This window comes from Heterodontus francisci, chromosome 49 (assembly GCF_036365525.1).
Source record: "Heterodontus francisci isolate sHetFra1 chromosome 49, sHetFra1.hap1, whole genome shotgun sequence".
NCBI classification, from domain to species: domain Eukaryota; kingdom Metazoa; phylum Chordata; class Chondrichthyes; order Heterodontiformes; family Heterodontidae; genus Heterodontus; species Heterodontus francisci.
The window spans coordinates 9,325,310-9,345,051 of NC_090419.1; the positions used below are offsets into that span (position 1 = coordinate 9,325,310).

The 19,742-nt window shown below is 55.7% G+C and overlaps 1 protein-coding gene across 1 annotated transcript; it reads left to right on the forward strand.

Annotated features, from left to right (window-relative positions):
* The first annotated feature begins 57 nt into the window (after positions 1-57).
* LOC137358299 (uncharacterized) lies at positions 58-18,221 on the forward strand. Its single transcript, XM_068024228.1, has 9 exons — positions 58-344; positions 7,761-7,936; positions 8,325-8,482; positions 9,831-10,029; positions 13,145-13,241; positions 14,346-14,517; positions 14,905-15,057; positions 16,317-16,447; positions 17,594-18,221. The coding sequence occupies exons 1-9, from the start codon at positions 93-95 to the stop codon at positions 17,654-17,656; spliced, it is 1,401 nt and encodes a 466-aa protein (XP_067880329.1). The 5' UTR covers positions 58-92; the 3' UTR covers positions 17,657-18,221.
* The last annotated feature ends 1,521 nt before the right edge of the window (positions 18,222-19,742 follow it).

The window sequence follows — 19,742 nt, forward strand, 5'->3', positions numbered from 1 at the left end:
GGCCCGCGATGGAACTTTGATACAATTCGGGGCGGGGCGGGAGGTTTGAAATTGATCCGAGTGCGGAAGTGCGGTGGGAGAGGGTGGCGCGGATGGTCGCGATGTTAGCCCGGGCTCCGTGCTCCTCTTTCTGCTTGCTGGGCTCGGTTACCGGGCAGTTCTTCGGCCCCCGGCTCCTGGAGCAAGGCAGGCTGCAGCTGCGGAAGGTGCAGGAAATGGCCCGGCAGCCCGGCTACGGCCGCTGCTGGAGTGAAGCCCTGAGCAAGGTGGACCGGCGCTGCAGGCAGCTGGACCAGGAGGAGCAGAGCAGGATCGCCCTGGCTTTCACTCACTGCCACCTACAGAGGGAGGGGGGGGGAAGAGAGGGGAGAGGGGGGGGGGAAGAGAGGGAGAGGGAGAGGGGGGGGGGAAGAGAGGGAGAGGGGGGGGGGGAAGAGAGGGAGAGGGGGGGGGGAAGAGAGGGAGAGGGGGGGGGGGAAGAGAGGGAGAGGGGGTGGGGGGGGGAAGAGAGGGAGAGGGGGGGGGGGGAAGAGAGGAGAGGGGGGGGGAAGAGAGGGAGAGGGGGGGGGGAAGAGAGGGAGAGGGGGGGGGAAGAGGAGAGGGAGAGGGGGGGGGAAGAGGAGAGGGAGAGGGGGGGGGAAGAGGAGAGGGAGAGGGGGGGGGGAAGAGGAGAGGGAGAGGGGAAGAGGAGAGGGAGAGGGGGGGGGAAGAGGAGAGGGAGAGGGGGGGGGAAGAGGAGAGGGAGAGGGGGGGGGAAGAGGAGAGGGAGAGGGGGGGGGAAGAGGAGAGGGAGAGGGGGGGGGAAGAGGAGAGGGAGAGGGGGGGGGGAAGAGGAGAGGGAGAGGGGGGGGAAGAGGAGAGGGAGGGGGGGGGGAAGAGGAGAGGGAGAGGGGGGGGGGAAGAGGGGAGGGAGAGGGGGGGGGGAAGAGGAGAGGGAGAGGGGGGGGGGAAGAGGAGAGGGAGAGAGGGGGGGGAAGAGAGGGAGGGGGGGGAAGAGAGGAGAGGGGGGGGGAAGAGGAGAGGGAGAGGGGGGGGGGAGAGGAGGAGGGGGGGGGGAAGAGAGGAGGGGGGGGAAGGGGAGGAGGGGGGGGGAAGAGGAGAGGGGGGGAGGGAGGGGGGGAAGAGAGGGAGAGGGGGGGGAAGAGAGAGAGAGAGAGAGAGAGAGGAGGGCGAGGGAGACGAGGCGAGGAGACGAGGGCGAGGGAGACGAGGGCGAGGGAGACGAGGGCGAGGGAGACGAGGGCGAGGAGACGAGGGCGAGGGAGACGAGGGCGAGGGAGACGAGGCGAGGAGACGAGGGCGAGGGAGACGAGGGCGAGGGAGACGAGGGCGAGGGAGACGAGGGCGAGGGAGACGAGGGCGAGGGAGACGAGGGGGGGGAAGGGCGAGGGGGGGGAAGGGCGAGGGGGGGGAAGGGCGAGGGGGGGGAAGGGCGAGGGGGGGGAAGGGCGAGGGGGGGGAAGGGCGAGGGGGGGGGAAGGGCGAGGAGGGGGAAGGGCGAGGAGGGGGAAGGGCGAGGAGGGGGAAGGGCGAGGAGGGGGAAGGGCGAGGAGGGGGAAGGGAGAGAGGGGGAAGGGAGAGAGGGGGCGAGGGAGAGAGGGGGCGAGGGAGAGAGGGGGCGAGGGAGAGAGGGGGCGAGGGAGAGAGGGGGCGAGGGAGAGAGGGGGCGAGGGAGAGAGGGGGCGAGGGAGAGAGGGGGCGAGGGAGAGAGGGGGCGAGGGAGAGAGGGGGCGAGGGAGAGAGGGGGCGAGGGAGAGAGGGGGCGAGGGAGAGAGGGGGCGAGGGAGAGAGGGGGCGAGGGAGAGAGGGGGCGAGGGAGAGAGGGGGCGAGGGAGAGAGGGGGCGAGGGAGAGAGGGGGCGAGGGAGAGAGGGGGCGAGGGAGAGAGGGGGCGAGGGAGAGAGGGGGCGAGGGAGAGAGGGGGCGAGGGAGAGAGGGGGCGAGGGAGAGAGGGGGGCGAGGGAGAGAGGGGGCGAGGGAGAGAGGGGGCGAGGGAGAGAGGGGGCGAGGGAGAGAGGGGGCGAGGGAGAGAGGGGGCGAGGGAGAGAGGGGGCGAGGGAGAGAGGGGGCGAGGGAGAGAGGGGGCGAGGGAGAGAGGGGGCGAGGGAGAGAGGGGGCGAGGGAGAGAGGGGGCGAGGGAGAGAGGGGGCGAGGGAGAGAGGGGGCGAGGGAGAGAGGGGGCGAGGGAGAGAGGGGGCGAGGGAGAGAGGGGGCGAGGGAGAGAGGGGGCGAGGGAGAGAGGGGGCGAGGGAGAGAGGGGGCGAGGGAGAGAGGGGGCGAGGGAGAGAGGGGGCGAGGGAGAGAGGGGGCGAGAGAGAGGGGGCGAGAGAGAGGGGGCGAGAGAGAGGGGGCGAGAGAGAGGGGGCGAGAGGGAGGGGGCGAGAGGGAGGGGGCGAGAGGGAGGGGGCGAGAGGGAGGGGGCGAGAGGGAGGGGGCGAGAGGGAGGGGGCGAGAGGGAGAGGGCGAGAGGGAGAGGGCGAGAGGGAGAGGGCGAGAGGGAGAGGGCGAGAGGGAGAGGGCGAGAGGAGAGGGCGAGAGGGAGAGGGCGAGAGGGAGAGGGCGAGAGGGAGAGGGCGAGAGGGAGAGGGCGAGAGGGAGAGGGCGAGAGGGAGAGGGCGAGAGGGAGAGGGCGAGAGGGAGAGGGCGAGAGGGAGAGGGCGAGAGGGAGAGGGCGAGAGGGAGAGGGCGAGAGGGAGAGGGCGAGAGGGGGAAGGGCGAGAGGGGGAAGGGCGAGAGAGAGAGAGAGAGAGAGAGAGAGAGAGAGAGAGAGAGAGAGAGAGAGGGGGAAGGGCGAGAGAGAGAGAAAAATGCACCTCGCACCCAATGAGTGTGGTCACTGTTCTCTCAGAAATGTGGTAACCAATTTGTGCACAAGAAGATCCCACAGCAGCAATGTAATAAATGAGTCGCATCATCTGATTTACCGATTTTGGTTGAGGGATAAATATTGAGCGTCCGGACGTCGGGGAGAACTCCCTCCGTCCCCCATCCCTCACTTTGCTCTTCTTTCAACAGTGCAATGGGAACCCCGAGAGGGCAGACAGGGGCCTCGGGTTTAACATCTCAGCCCAAAAGACGCTGACCCTCCGACAGCGCGGCGCTCCCTCAGCGCTGACCCTCCGACAGCGCGGCGCTCCCTCAGCGCTGACCCTCCGACAGCGCGGCGCTCCCTCAGCGCTGACCCTCCGACAGCGCGGCGCTCCCTCAGCGCTGACCCTCCGACAGCGCGGCGCTCCCTCAGCGCTGACCCTCCGACAGCGCGGCGCTCCCTCAGCGCTGACCCTCATGGTGTGCCTGCTGTAGCTGGAGAGAGAAGGGACAGATTTGAAGGGGGTGGGGAAGAGGGAGGTAGACAGGGGGAGGGGGTGAAGAGCTGGTAGCAGGAATGATGGATAATGAGGGAGATCAGCAAACTGACAAGGTGAGGGAGACAGGGAGGCCAGTGAGGATAAGGACAGAGAGACACAAGATAGCAGTGATGGACTGGGAGTCTCTCCCTTCACAAGTGAATTGTAGAAATGTAAAGTGCAGAGAGAGCTTTACTCTGTATCTAACCCGTTTTTTTAGGTGATCTTTATACCCCAGGCCCCTTTTATATATTTTATATGTCGAGGGGGCCTTTATTCCTCAGGCCCCCTTTATATACACACTTATATTTTTAAAATAACTATTAAAAACAGAAATAAACAAAAACTCAAATTAAAATGCCATTCTCGGCGTCGACTATGCACTCCAGTCCCTGCGGTGCCCACCGGTCGCGGAAGGCCTCGAGCGTACCAGCGGACACCGCATGCTCCTTCTCCAGGGCCACCCGGGCTCGAACGTAACCGCGGAAGAGGGGCAGGCAGTCGCTGTGCTGTACCTGTCCTGGGAGTGTTTGATGGGGGACAGTGTAGAGGGAGCTTTACTCTGTATCTAACCCCCGTGCTGTACCTGTCCTGGGGCGTGTTTGATGGGGACAGTGTCGAGGGAGCTTTACTATGTATCTAACCCCCGTGCTGTACCTGTCCTGGGGAGTGTTTGATGGGGACAGTGTCGAGGGAGCTTTACTCTGTATCTAACCCCCGTGCTGTACCTGTCCCGGGGAGTGTTTGGGGACAGTGTCGAGGGAGCTTTACTCTGTATCTAACCTGAAAAAACGTCAAAACAAATCGTGCATAGACAGGATACAGAGGCAACACAGTAACAGGAAAGCAGTAGGTTTGTGGTTAATTTGACTCGAATTTAATCTACTTATCTTTACAGTGGTGTGTGTGAGAGTCTGTAAATACAGCTTGACAACAGCCTCTCGGATTTAAGTAAACTTTCCTTGATAAATTCTGAGCTCGGAGGTCATTTATTGAACTGCTCAGAGGAGCGAGCCTTTCCCCTCGGGACCTTCCCAAAGTTGCAGCCACTGTTGCCTGGGGAAGAGTCGGGAGCCAGTTGAGCACAGCAAGATCCCGGTACTGAGGGAGCGCCGCACTGTCGGAGCGTCTTTATTTTTTCCAGATAAACCCCAGGGGCCCCCCCGTCTGCCCCCCTCAGGCCACTCTTGGAAGAGCTCGGTGGTGGGCAGGGGGTGCAGATCTTTATAACTCAACCAAGGGAAAGAAACACGATCTGTGGCATTTAGGGCTGCTTGTGGGATCTTGCTGTGCGTAAACTGATTTCCTACACTGCGACAGTGACCACACTTCCGGGGGGGCAGCGGGTAGGGGGAAAGTCAGCTGTGACGTGTCCTGGGGTAGCGAACCTGGTTCGCGGGTGCTGGGCGAGCGGCAGCTTCAAGTACTGGTGTGAGGAGGAGGGCCCCTCCGCCCCCGGTCCTTATAAAGTGAACCTCGCCCCCTCCCGCTGCTGCGGGCCAGATTCTGAGTCGTCATTCTCTTTCTTGTATGATGGGTTAAAGTGTGTCTAATTTAACGCAAGAAGTGTCAGGAATAAGGGTGATGAACTTAGATCGTGGATCAGTACTTGGAGCTACGATGTTGTGGCCATTACAGAGACGTGGATATCACAGGGGCAGGAATGGATGTTGGATGTTCCGGGGTTTAGATGTTTCAAAAGGAATAGGGAGGGAGGTAAAAGAGGTGGGGGAGTGGCATTGTTAATCAGGGATAGTATCACAGCTGCAGAAAGGGAGGTCGTCGAGGAGGGTTTGTCTACTGAGTCATTATGGGTGGAAGTCAGAAACAGGAAAGGAGCAGTCACTTTGTTGGGAGTTTTCTATAGACCCCCCAATAGCAGCAGAGACACGGGGGAACAGATTGGGAGGCAGATTTTGGAAAGGTGCAGAAGTAACAGGGTTGTTGTCATGGGTGACTTCAACTTCCCTAATATTGATTGGAACCTCCTTAGTGAAAATAGTTGGATGGAGCAGTTTTTGTCAGGCGTGTCCAGGAAGGTTTCCTGACTCAATATGTAGATAGGCCGACTAGAGGGGAGACTATGTTGGACTTGGTGCTTGGCAACGAACCAGGCCAGGTGGCAGATCTCTCGGTGGGAGAGCATTTCGGTGATAGTGATCACAACTCCCTGACCTTTACTGTAGTCATGGAGAGGGACAGGAGCAGACGGGATGGGAAAATATTTAATTGGGGGAGGGGGAATTACAATGCTATTAGGCAGGAACTGGGGAGCATAAATTGGGAACAGATGTTCTCAGGGAAATGCACGACAGAAATGTGGAGGTTGTTTAGGGAGCACTTGCTGCGACTGCTGGATAGGTTTGTCCCGATGAGGCAAGGAAGGGATGGTAGGGTGAAGGAACCTTGGATGACAAGAGATGTGGAACAGCTAGTCAAGAGGAAGAAGGAAGCTTACTTAAGGTTGAGGAAGCAAGGATCAGACAGGGCTCTAGAGGGTTACAAGGTAGCCAGGAAGGAACTGAAGAATGGACTTCGGAGAGCTAGAAGGGGACATGAAAAAGTCTTGGCAGGTAGGATTAAGGAAAATCCCAAGGTGTTCTGCATTTATGTGAGGAACAAGAGGATGGCCAGAGTGAGGGTAGGGCCGATCAGGGATAGTGGAGGGAACTTGTGCCTGGAGTTGGAGGAGGTAGGGGAGGTCCTAAATGAATACTTTGCTTCAGTATTCACTAGTGAGAGGGACCTGGTCGTTTGTGAGGACAGCGTGGAACAGGCTGATATGCTCGAACAGGTTGAGGTTAAGAGGGAGGATGTGCTGGAAATTTTGAATGATATGAGGATAGATAAGTCCCTGGGGCCAGACGGGATATACCCAAGGATATTACAGGAAGCGAGGGAAGAGATTGCCGCGCCTTTGGCGATGATCTTTGCGTCCTCACTGTCCACTGGAGTAGTACCGGATGATTGGAGGGTGGCAAATGTTATTCCCTTGTTCAAGAAAGGGAATAGGGATAACCCTGGGAATTATAGACCAGTCAGTCTTACGTCGGTGGTGGGCAAATTATTGGAGAGGATTCTGAGAGACAGGATTTATGATTATTTGGAAAAGCATAGTTTGATTAGAGACAGTCAGCATGGCTTTGTGAGGGGCAGGTCATGCCTCACAAGCCTTATTGAATTCTTTGAAGATGTGACAAAACACATTGATGAAGGAAGAGCAGTGGATGTGGTGTATATGGATTTTAGCAAGGCATTTGATAAGGTTCCCCATGGTAGGCTCATTCAGAAAGTAAGGAGGCATGGGATACAGGGAAAGTTGGCTGTCTGGATACAAAATTGGCTGGCCCATAGAAGTCAGAGGGTGGTAGTAGATGGAAACTATTCAGCCTGGAGCTCGGTGACCAGTGGTGTTCCGTAGGGATCTGTTCTGGGACCTCTGCTCTTTGTGATTTTTATAAATGACTTGGATGAGGAAGTGGAAGGCTGGGTTAGTAAGTTTGCCGATGACACGAAGGTTGCTGGAGTTGTGGATAGTGTGGAAGGCTGTTGTAGGTTGCAACGGGACATTGACAGGATGCAGAGCTGGGCTGAGAAGTGGCAGATGGAGTTCAACCTGGAAAAGTGTGAAGTGATTCATTTTGGAAGGTCGAATTTGAATGCGGAATACAGGCTTAAAGACAGAATTCTTGGTAGTGTGGAGGAAGAGAGGGATCTTGGGGTCCATGTCCATAGATCGCTCAAAGTTGCCACCCAAGTTGATAGGGTTGTTAAGAAGGCGTATGGTGTGTTGGCTTTCATTAACAGGGGGATTGAGTTTAAGAGCCACGAGGTTATGCTGCAGCTCTATAAAGCCCTGGTTCGACCACACTTGGAATATTGTGTTCAGTTCTGGTCGCCTCATTATAGGAAGGATGTGGAAGCTTTAGAGAGGGTGCAGAGGAGATTTACCAGGATGCTGCCTGGACTGGAGGGCATGTCCTACGAAGAAAGATTGAGGGAGCTAGGGCTTTTCTCATTGGAGCGAAGAAGGATGAGAGGTGACTTGATAGAGGGGTACAAGATGATGAGAGGCATAGACAGAGTGGATAGTCAGAGACTTTTTCCCAGGGTGGAAAGGGCTATCACCAGGGGGCATAGTTTTAAGGTGATTGGAGGAAGGTTTCGGGGAGATGTCAGAGGTAGGTTCTTTCCACAGAGAGTGGTGGGTGCGTGGAATGCGCTGCCAGCGGTGGTAGTAGAAGCAGATACATTAGGGACATTTAAGCGACTCTTGGATAGGTACATGGATGATAGTAGAATGAAGGGTATGTAGGTAGTTTGATCTTAGAGTAGGTTAAAGGTTCGGCACAACATCGTGGGCCGAAGGGCCTGTACTGTGCTGTTCTATGTTCTTTTAAATCCTCTCATCTCCAGGTCCGGAAAGAGTTTCCCCGCCTGCACGGAGACCAGCAGCATCCGGGTCTGCACCCAGGACATGGACGCGCTGGCGTTTGGCGCCTACACGGAGTTCTTCACCCACGCCCACAGCATCTGTTACTACCTGCAGAACGAGCTGTGGCAGCAGCAGGTTGACGATACGGTCACCAGGTAGGTGGGGGGTGGGGGGGGTGGTGGATTGGAGTGAGGGCGAGTGCTCAATCCTCGAGGTGAGCAATGCCAGGGGAGGCCCACTCGTGGGGAGCGATTGAACTGCGGTCGGCGGGGGAGAGGCTCGACGTCGTCGAGACGGGGTGGCGTGTGAAGGAAACACCAGTCGAATAGTAACGCTGGGGGGGGGGGGGGGGTGGATTGGAGTGAGGGTGTGTGCTCAATCCTCGAGGTGAGCAATGCCAGGGGAGGCCCACTCGTGGGGAGCGATTGAACTGCGGTCGGTGGGGGAGAGGCTCGACATCGTCGAGACGGGGTGGCGTGTGAAGGAAACCCCAGTCGAATAGTAACGCTGGGGTGGGGGGGGGGTGGGGTGCTCCTTTTTCAGGCTGACCGTGAATTCGGAGAGTGTGGCCCGGCAGCTGGAAGCGACCAATCGGATGGCCGAGGAGATGATCGCGGCTCAGAACGTGACACTGAGCACCCAGGCCGAGATCCTCCGCAACGGGGGTGCCTTGAAGCAGGTGCTGCAGCAGTCCACGGACGGTAGGCAACGGGCGGGGAAGGCCTGCTGCGGGGGGGGGGGGGGGGGGGTAACGGGGGCGTAGGTGAGACTCGGAGGGGCCGGGAGAGAAAGGAGCCAGTTCCCAGAGCAGAGATTTGGAGGCTGAGGGAGGAGTTGAGGAGGGATGTTTTCACGCAGAGGGTGGGGAAGGGTCTGGAACTCACTACCTGGGAGGGGAGAAGAGGCAGAGACCCTCCACGCGAGGACGGCCGACTTCCACGCGCTCCGTCACGTCGTCCCGGCCTCAGCTCGTCGGCTGCTAAAACCATCACACTTCCTTCTGTCACCCACCCCCCCCCCCCCCCCCCCCCCCCCCCCACAAGACCGTTCCGAGGCTCTCCCGGACGGACTCCCCTCCCTCGACCCTTCGTAAACCTCAACTCTTCGGAAACGCTGTTGTCGTCACCCCCTCATCTCGTCATCGACTCTGAATTAGCACTGAGCCCTGTTCACACATCACCACCCACCCTCACTGTGCTCGCTGACCGACACTGGTGCTCAGTCTAGCAACACCTCCATTATAAAATTCACATCCTCGTGTTCAAATCCCTCCATGGCCCCTCGCCCTCCTCCCTATCTCTCTAACCTCCTCCAGCCCCGACAACACTCCCTATCTCTGTAACCTCCTCCAGCCCCTACAACCCTCCCTATCTCTGTAACCTCCTCCAGCCCCTACAACCCTCCCTATCTCTGTAACCTCCTCCAGCCCCTACAACCCTCCCTATCTCTGTAACCTCCTCCAGCCCCTACAGCCCTCCCTATCTCTGTAACCTCCTCCAGCCCCTACAACCCTCCCTATCTCTGTAACCTCCTCCAGCCCCTACAGCCCTCCCTATCTCTGTAACCTCCTCCAGCCCCTACAACCCTCCCTATCTCTGTAACCTCCTCCAGCCCCTACAACTCTCCTTATCTCTGTAACCTCCTCCAGCCCCTACAACCCTCCCTATCTCTGTAACCCCCTCCAGTCCCTACAACCCTCCCAATCTCTGTAACCTCCTCCAGCCCCTACAACCCTCCGAGATCTCTGCCCTCCTCCAATTCCGGCCTCTTGACCATCCCCCGATTCCCATCACTCCACCATTGGCGGCCGTGCCTTCAGCTGCCTGGGGCCCCGAGCTCTGGAATTCCCTCCCTAAACCTCTCCGCCTCTCTCTCTCCTCCTTTAAGACGCTGCTTAAAAACCGGCCTCTTTGACTGAGCTTTTGGTCGCCCGTCCCTAATATCTCCTCGGGGTGCAATTCTGTCTGATTTCCGCTGCTGTGAAGCGCGAGGGATCTTTTACTGTGTTAAAGGTGCTATATTAATGTGAGTTGTTGTTGTTGTTTCCAGGTGTGCGGCAGGTGTTCCGTGAGCTGCAGGATTCGACACGAGAGCAGAGACAGGTCTTTGCTGAGATCTTCGACCGCCTCTCATACCTGCACCAGTTCGTCATGGTGGAGTCCACTGTCTTCACCTCCATCCTCTACAATCTGCTGGCCTTGGCGGTGGCTTTCCTGCTGACCTCTACTCAGCGCACGGCCGCAGCGAGGTCCTGAGGCACACGCTGTAACCTCCTCCAGCCCCTACAACCTTCCCTATCTCTGTAACCTCCTCCAGCCCCTACAACCCTCCCTATCTCTGTAACCTCCTCCAGCCCCTACAACCCTCCCTATCTCTGTAACCTCCTCCAGCCCCTACAACCCTCCCTATCTCTGTAACCTCCTCCAGCCCCTACAACCCTCCCTATCTCTGTAACCTCCTCCAGCCCCTACAACCCTCCCTATCTCTGTAACCTCCTCCAGCCCCTACAACCCTCCCTATCTCTGTAACCTCCTCCAGCCCCTACAACCCTCCCTATCTCTGTAACCTCCTCCAGCCCCTACAACCCTCCCTATCTCTGTAACCTCCTCCAGCCCCTACAACCCTCCCTATCTCTGTAACCTCCTCCAGCCCCTACAACCCTCCCTATCTCTGTAACCTCCTCCAGCCCCTACAACCCTCCCTATCTCTGTAACCTCCTCCAGCTCCTACAACCCTCCCTATCGCTGTAACCTCCTCCAGCCCCTACAACCCTCCCTATCTCTGTAACCTCCTCCAGCTCCTACAACCCTCCCTATCTCTGTAACCTCCTCCAGCCCCTACAACCCTCCCTATCTCTGTAACCTCCTCCAGCCCCTACAACCCTCCCTATCTCTGTAACCTCCTCCAGCCCCTACAACCCTCCCTATCTCTGTAACCTCCTCCAGCCCCTACAACCCTCCCTATCTCTGTAACCTCCTCCAGACCCTACAACCCTCCCTATGTCTGTAACCTCCTCCAGCCCCTACAACCCTCCCTATCTCTGTAACCTCCTCCAGCCCCTACAACCCTCCCTATCTCTGTAACCTCCTCCAGCCCCTACAACCCTCCCTATCTCTGTAACCTCCTCCAGCTCCTACAACCCTCCCTATCGCTGTAACCTCCTCCAGCCCCTACAACCCTCCCTATCTCTGTAACCTCCTCCAGCCCCTACAACCCTCCCTATCTCTGTAACCTCCTCCAGCCCCTACAACCCTCCCTATCTCTGTAACCTCCTCCAGCCCCTACAACCCTCCCTATCTCTGTAACCTCCTCCAGCCCCTACAACCCTCCCTATCTCTGTAACCTCCTCCAGCCCCTACAACCCTCCCTATCTCTGTAACCTCCTCCAGCCCCTACAACCCTCCCTATCTCTGTAACCTCCTCCAGCTCCTACAACCCTCCCTATCGCTGTAACCTCCTCCAGCCCCTACAACCCTCCCTATCTCTGTAACCTCCTCCAGCTCCTACAACCCTCCCTATCTCTGTAACCTCCTCCAGCCCCTACAACCCTCCCTATCTCTGTAACCTCCTCCAGCCCCTACAACCCTCCCTATCTCTGTAACCTCCTCCAGCCCCTACAACCCTCCCTATCTCTGTAACCTCCTCCAGCCCCTACAACCCTCCCTATCTCTGTAACCTCCTCCAGCCCCTACAACCCTCCCTATCTCTGTAACCTCCTCCAGCCCCTACAACCCTCCCTATGTCTGTAACCTCCTCCAGCCCCTACAACCCTCCCTATCTCTGTAACCTCCTCCAGCCCCTACTCAGCTGGTGTTAGGTCCTAGTGTGAGGAGACCCCCCCGGCCTGGAGGCCACAGGGTGGGGGAAGTGGTGTTGTGCACCTGTGACTCACTCCCAGCGTGTTTGTCTCTCTCTATCCTGGGACTCGAGCACGGATCAGGCCAAGACTGAGGGGCCAAAGGTCACCTGCGATCTTGTCCAGCTGACAAAGGCTTGGTGGGACCAATCAGTTTATAAGCCCTTTTGTTTTCTAACCCCCTTTTTTTTTTTGTTGCTAGGAGTGTTTGATGGGGACAGTGTAGAGGGAGCTTTACTCTTTATCTAACCCCGGTTTTTTTTGTTTATTTTTAAGGTGGCCTTTATACCCCAGGCCCCCTTTATCAAATTAAAATGCCATTCTCGGCGTCGACGATGCACTCCAGTCCCTGCGGTGCCCACCGGTCGCGGAAGGCCTCAAGCGTACCGGCGGACACCGCACGCTCCTTCTCCAGGGACACCCGGGCGCGAACGTAACCGCGGAAGGGGGCAGGCAATCGTGGAGGACGGAACCCCCGACGGCCCGCAACCTGGACCTGTGAATTGCCACCTTGGCCAGGCCCAGGCCCAGGAGCAGACTGACAAGGAGATCAGGAGCGTGGGACTGAAGTGCAGCCAGAATTTGAGGAGCAGCCCCTTCAGATACTCAAAGAGGGGCTGCAACCTCGCACACTCCGTATAAACGTGGAACACGGACTCGTCCAGGCCGCAGAAAGTACAGGTGGCCTGGGAGTCCGTGAACCTACTTAAAAGTCTATTGCACGGGACTGCTCTGTGCAACACCCTCCACCCCAGGTCCCCGATGTAAAGGGGGAAGACTCCCGCGTAGAGAGACCTCCATCGGGGTTTCCCCTCGCCGCCAGATGGCAACGCGGACCGCCAGGGCGTGTCCGGCCGGCTGACGAGGGCGAGGAAGTGGAGAGTGTGCAGGAGCAGCCCGTACAGGAAACCCCTCCGCGCCGATTGGAATGGCACGGAGGGCATTTCCAAGAGGCAGCTCGGGTTGTGCGGGACCGGCTCCCGAGGAGGGTTTCGGCCGAGCGGGGGTCAGCTCGGCCGGGATCGCTCCGCACTCCCGAGCCCCCTCGCCATCCACAGTGAGGGGCGTCCCGGGGGTTTCGGCTCCTCCTCCGCCCGCCGGACTGTCCCCGGAGTCGGCCGGCCGGACAGCCGAGGCGCTCTCCTCCGCCGGCGGGGGAGCGCCCTGACTGGAGGCGACCATGTTCCAGACTCGGAATAGATCCCGGTAAAAGACAGGCAACTCCCTCAGAGAGGCGCGGCTAACGGACTCCACCGGGAGCTGCGTGTCGTCTTGAAGGCAGTGACACTGGCGGAAAAAATACGTCGCCAGCGCACACCATCTGGGAGGGCGCTCGACGTACAAGTATCTCTGCAGGGTCCGAAGGCGGAGAGTCGCAGCCTGGGTGTGGACGCAACTAACTCCCTGTCCTGGGAGTGTTTGATGGGGACAGTGTCGAGGGAGCTTTTACTCTGTGACTTGTTTAGCCTCTGTGCTATCTGATTCACCTTTGCCTGTTATTCCTCAGGCTGCTATTATTCATGCTGATCACTTTCAGTGTGTACCTGGAGAGGACTGTGTATTCGTCAGAAATGGAGCCCTCCGAGTCCAGCTTTGAGTACAGGGTGAGTACAAGGCACTGAACAGGGTAACAAGATCAGACACAGTGGGTAAAAGGGAATGATTCACTCCTGTCTGGTCCTGTGTAGCTCCTGTGTGTGTGTGTCCTTTTTTTTTGAGCAAGTGTGTAACGTTCGCGATTCTCCAGTCCTCTGGCACCACCCCTGTATCTAAGGAGGATTGGAAGATTACGGCCAGTGCCTCTGCAATTTCCACCCTCGCTTCCCTCAGTATCCTTAGATAACTCCCGTCTGGCCCTGGTGACTTTGCCTGGTGCGATGGATTCAGTTCGCTTGTTGCGCAGAGATTCCAAAGGCCCATTGAAGCAGGTAGACTGTGCAGGTCAGACGAGCAGTACGTTTGGCACCGACTCGGTTGCGTGAGTTGTCGGATAGGTGACACATTCTGTCATCGATCTGCCCTCGGACTCCACTGCAGATTATTTTTTGACGGGGTCCATTGCCGAGGTATCCACAAGGTAGTGGGGCTGGTCACCCATAGCTGAGAGTGTGGGTCATGAGTGTCAGGGTGTGTCCACACGCTGGTGGGCCTGCACACTGCCCCTCTCCGATGGGGGGAGGGCAAACCTCCAAATTCCTCTGAAGCTTTAGTTAGAGAACACAACCTTTCAAGTCCCTCTTTTTTTTTTTTTGTGCATCTATTTGTTCTCCTGCCCAGTCTCTTTTCCTGCTATCTACCTTTCTAGTGATCACCAAAGCACCATCTTCATTTAATATCTACGCCATGTCCTCTGTCTTCACAAGAACACCTCCTTTTTGGTCCCTCAACAGAGTCCTATTTCCTACGACTGCCCTTTCTACTATTTTTATTTCTGAAAGACTTTTCCCCTCTCGTTCCTGTCCTCTAAGTGCTTTGCGGCCGAATTACCTTATCATTTTACCCTCCAAATCTTAGGTTATCCAGGGAGTTCGAGCTTGGGGGGGGTCTTGCACCCTGCTTCGCGCATGAAGGTGTGTCTGCTCCTCTTTGAACACCTTGCATTGCTCGAGATGCGAGTCAGTCCCTGCTGCTGTACATGTGCAGCATGCGCATCGGGTAAAAGGGAACCTCGTTTGGCGTTACTGATTCAGCCTCTGGCCCCTTCCTAGGAGCGTATTTACTGCCGGATCTGGCTCCTGCGGAAGCTGGTGGCATTTGCGGGGGTTCTGGTGCTGGCGTACTCCATTACGAGCTACCAGGACGTGGGGCGGCAAAGCCTGGAGCTTCTCCGCAGCCTGCGGGAGTCACAGAGCAGCCTGCGGCAGGTGATCGAGGAGGCGGGTGAGTGCCAGGCCGTACTCTGAACCATCGCGGGGACCCGGAATTCCTGTGCCGGAGGTGGGTGGTGGGTCCTCCATCGCTCGTTCGGTTTGTCAGTGCAACCTCGCGCACCTCCCCTCAGCACCCTAGGAAGTGTAACTGTGACACACTCCATGGTTGAATAGCTAGGATGTTTCCAGGGCCGTGTGGAAGACTGGTCACGTGTTTGGGTACAGCAGGGCTGGCCATTCTCCAGAGTGCCACGTCGAAGTGCCTCTGGCTGTTCGACTGTGGTGTGCAGCACGCTGAACTGTAATCATCGTCTTGATGCCTCCCCTGTCCCACCTTTGCATCCCGGACAGAATGGATTTACCACAAACACTTTTTTTTTGTTGTTGAAAAAAACAGAAAAGATCATGAAGGCACCGCTGTTGTCCGATAGCCGCAGCCAAGGGCAGGATGGGAGGCTGAAAGATGTGGAGTTGGATTCAGGGATTGGAGACACGAGGATAGTGGGTGAAGAATCTCTAACGTCAGGAGGAGCCCTGCAGCCTGAGGACTGTGAGTTTGTTTGTTTTTAAAAATAAAAAGTTGGCGTTTTAAACAATCCTTTTGGATTTTCGATATGGAACAGCACAGGGGTTAGATACAGAGTAAAGCTCCCTCTACACTGTCCCCCATCAAACACTCCCCAGGACAGGTACAGCACGGGGGTTAGATACAGAGTAAAGCTCCCTCTACACTGTCACCCATCAAACACTCCCAGGACAGGTACAGTACGGGGGTTAGATACAGAGCAAAGCTTCAAATTTGCAGATGACAAAACTGAGTGGGAGGGTGAGTTGTGAAGAGGATGCAGAGAGGCTTCAGGGTGATTTGGACAAGTTGAGTGAGTGGGCAAATGCATGGCAGATGCAGTATAAGGTGGATAAATGTGAGGTTATCCACTTTGGTAGCAAAAACAGGAAGGCAGATTATTATCTGAACGGCTATAAACTGAGAGAGGGGAATATTCAGCGAGACCTGGGTGTTCTCGTACACCAGTCGCTGAAGGTAAGCATGCAGGTGCAACAGGCGGTAAAAAAGGCAAATGGTATGTTGGCCTTCATAGCGAGAGGATTCGAGTACAGGAGCAGAGATGTCTTGCTGCAATTATACAGGGCCTTGGTGAGGCCATGCCTGGAATATTGTGTGCAGTTTTGGTCTCCTTATCTGAGGAAGGATGTTCTTGCTATAGAGGGAGTGCAGCGAAGGTTTACCAGACTGATTCCTGGGATGGTGGGACTGACGTATGAGGAGAGATTGAGTCGGTTCGGATTATATTCGCTGGAGTTCAGAAGAGTGAGGGGGGAATCTCATAGACACCTATAAAATTCTAACAGGACATGACAGGGTAGATGCATGAAGGATGTTCCCGATGGTGGGGGAGTCCAGAACCAGGGGTCATAGTCTAAGGATACGGGGTAAACCTTTCAGGATTGAGATGAGGAGAAATTTCTTCACCCAGAGAGTGGTGAGCCTGTGGAATTCACTACCACAGAAAGCAGTTGAGGCCAAAACATTGTGTGTTTTCAGGAAGGAGTTAGATATAGCTCTTGGGTTTAAAGGGCTCAAAGGGTGTGGGGCGAAAGCAGGAACAGGTTACTGAGTTGGATGATCAGCCATGATCATAATGAATGGCGGAGCAGGCTCGAAGGGCTGAATGGCCTGCTCCTGCTCCTGTTTTCTACGTTTCTATGATCCCTGAAAGTTCCGGGGAGAATACTGACCGACTGCGAGCGGTGGGAGTGTTGACGTTGAACTCTTCTCTTCTCTGCTAGTCGCTGCGTATCCGACCAGCACGCCCAAGAAGACTGGCGCCCCTCCACGTTCACCGTCCCGCTCAGCCGTGAAGAAACACAAAGCCAGGAGGTCGGACGTCTCTGTTTACAACATCCTGGTTTCTGATTCGGTGAGTGAAGTTATTTGATGGGATCGTCCTGGCCCTTTTGAAGGGTGGGGCCGGCCCTATGTGTGATTGTGTGTCTCTCGTTTGTCTGCATTTATATAGCACCTTCAACCTATTAACTCAGCCCCGCGGTGCTTCACAGGAGTGTAAATCAGATAGAACTTGAGCCCGAGGCTCATGAGATATTGGGGACGGGCGACCAAAAGCTCGGTCAAAGAGGTCGGATTTAAGGAAGAGAGAGAGAGAGGCGGAGAGGTTTAAGGAGGGAATTCCAGAGCTTAGGGCCCCAGGCAGCTGAAGGCACGGCCGCCAATGGTGGAGCGATGGGAATCGGGGGATGGTCAAGAGGCCGGAATTGGAGGAGGGCAGAGATCTCGGAGGGTTGTCGGGGCTGGAGGAGGTTACAGAGATAGGGAGGGGTGTAGGGGGCTGGAGGAGGTTACAGAGATAGGGAGGGGTGTAGGGGGCTGGAGGAGGTTACAGAGACAGGGAGGGGTGTAGGGGCTGGAGGTTATGGAGGTGGGGAAGAGAGGGTGAGGAACATGGAAGGATTTGAACACGGGGATGAGAATTTTAAAATGGGGGCGTTGATGGACTGCCAGCCAGTGTCGGTCAGCGAGCACGGGGTGAGGGGGTGAATGATGAGTTAAGACGCGGGGCAGTAGAATTTTGGATGAGATGAAGTTTACTGAGGGCAACTGAGAGTCAGCCAGGCTGGCAGGGGGACTAGATCGCTCGTAATCCCGGACTGGGTAAAGACGGCAGCTTCCCTTCCCTCGAGGGGGTCGTGCGCTGGGAGTTTTCCGTCCTGCTCAGACAGGCCTACCCCCCCCCCCCCACCCCCACCACCCCCACCCCCCGCAAGAGGCTCAAAATGCCGGAGCTCCCACTCCCGATTTGGCACATGTCCGTTTTGAAGTGAAGGTGCCAGGTACTGAGAGGTTACAAGTTCCGTGTTGTGTGCCTCTGGTGTCTGAATTCCCAGAGGAGGAATGGCCACCTGGGTCAGATACTGGGATCTGGGGTGGGAGAAAAGGCAGCCTATCCCAGCGCGAGGCCCACTCCTTCGGAAGAGGAAAAAGCGGAATGATCTGTCAGGTTCCTAAAATAATTTAATATTCTCTCCCTTTTTTCTTTTTATCCTCGCAGCCTTCAAAGTATAATCTACGCAGCAGGACGCCCTCGGGAAGGCCACCCGCAATCTTGGGATGATCCCGGGAAAGAGAAAAGAAAAAAAAAAAAAATCGATCCCAGTGTTGTCAAAACTGTTAAAGAGCAGAGGTCACCAAGCGTCAGGCAGATCCTGAACTCCGATCTGCCCTGCTGAAGGTGCAGTTCTAGGGGCGTACCCCTAGATGTTGGCTAGTGGGCATTATGAATGCAGCTTTCCCTCTTTGCTGCTAAGACCCCCTAATACCGCAAGCTTTTCGATCTAATGTGCGGGGTCCACTTGCTGCCCCTCGCTGCTTTGAACCGTCCCCTGTTCAAATTGCCGAACGGATTACTTTCTGTTGCCTAAGTAACTGATACTTTCTTGAAATTCGGTCTTGTGGGGGTTAACTTTTAAATGTCAGAACATGGTCTTGAAAGGATTGCATGTGTCTACTTGCACAGAGGAGATTTTATTAAATCGTGCTTTTGTTTTAAACAGAAAAGGAAAATCGCTGTAAGTGTTTTGAGATTGGGTTTCGGGTACTTATTTTGTGAATTTCACCTCTTAATCTGTGTGTGCGACTTTTTAAAACTGATCAACTGGTTAATAAACTAATTTTATGGAGCCCTGTCTGTTTTGGGATCTGTCCGATCAGCTGGGGTGAGAGTCGCACAGGAACAGGAGGAGGCCATTCAGCCCCTCCTGTCTGTTCCGCCATTCAATCAGATCATGGTTGATCTGTATTTTAACTCCATTTCCCCGCCTTGGTTCCCTTGTATTGCCCCTCCAACAGTGGAGTATAACTGGAGAAGTGAAATGAAAAAGGAAGTTAGGAAAGCAAAGAGAGGGCATGGAAAAATATTGGCAAATAAAATTGAGGAAAACCCAAAAATGTTTTATAAATACATTTTTTTTAAAAAAGCAAGCGAATAACAAAGAGTAGGGCCTATTGGGGACCATTAGGGTCACCTACGTGTGGAGGTGGAGAACATGGATTTTCTTAGTGAAAACTTTGCATCTATTTTCACAAAAAAGGGGGATGATACAGACATTACCATCAATGAAGAGGAGGGTGAAATGTCAGATGAAATTAACAGAGAGAGGGGAACTATTAAGGTGTTTAACATCTTTGAAAGTGCATAAATCCCCAGGTCCAGATGAAATGTATCCCAGGCTGTTAAGGGAAGCAAGAGAAGGAATTGCACAGGCTCTGACCATCATTTTCCAATCCTCTCTGGCTGCAGGTGTGGTGCCAGAGGACTGGAGGACAGCTAATGTTGTACCATTGTTTAAAAAATGGGAAAGGGATAGACCGAGTAATTAAAGGCCAGTCTGCCTAACCTTGGTGGTGGGAAAATTGGAAAAAAAATTCTGAGAGACAGGATCAATCTTTAGAAAAACATGGATTAATCAAAGACTGTCAGCACGGATTTGTTAAGGGAAGGTCGTGTCTGACTAACGTGATTGAATTTTTTGAGGAGGGTCGATGAGGGTAGTGCATTGGATGTGGTCTATATGGATTTTAGCAAGGCTTTTGAGAAGGTTCCACATGGCAGACTGGTCACAAAAGTAAAAGCCCTTGGGGATCCAAGGCAAAGTGACACGTTAGATCCAAAATTGGCTCAGAGGCAGGAAGCAAAGGGGAGAGGTCAATGGGTGTTTTTGTGACTGGCAGCTGGTTTCCAGTGGGGTTCCGCAGGGCTCAGTACTGGGTGCCTCGCTTTTCATGGTATACATCAATGATTTGGACTTGAACGTAGGGGGTCTGATTAAGAAGTTTGTGGATGATACAAAAATCGGCCGTGTGGTTGATGGTGAGGACGCTGTAGACTGCAGGAAGATATTGATGGACTGGTCAGGTGGGCAGAACAGTGGCAAATGCAGTTTAATACAGAGAAGGGTGAGGTAATGCATTTGGGGAAGGCTAACAAGGCAAGGAGGATACTGAGAAGTACCTTCCCTCTGCCAGTGCGGCACTCCCTCAGTACTAGCAGCGGGGGAAAGTCAGGCAAGATTACACAGCTCAAGGCCAATGGGCTTGGGGGGCAGGGTGGGGTAGAGTTTGATCTTCAAGGTGCTGACATGGGGATTAATAGCATACCCCACTGAATTAACACGTGGCAACCCCCATTTAAAATACATGCT

Excerpts from the sequence above, each read along its gene's own strand:
- LOC137358299 (XM_068024228.1), top strand. The coding sequence starts at position 93 with ATGGTCGCGATGTTAGCCCGGGCTCCGTGCTCCTCTTTCTGCTTGCTG. Across the intron at positions 345-7,760 it reads TCACTCACTGCCACCTACAG|AGGTCCGGAAAGAGTTTCCC; the intron begins AGGGAGGGGGGG and ends CCTCTCATCTCC. Across the intron at positions 10,030-13,144 it reads CAGCGCACGGCCGCAGCGAG|GCTGCTATTATTCATGCTGA; the intron begins GTCCTGAGGCAC and ends GTTATTCCTCAG.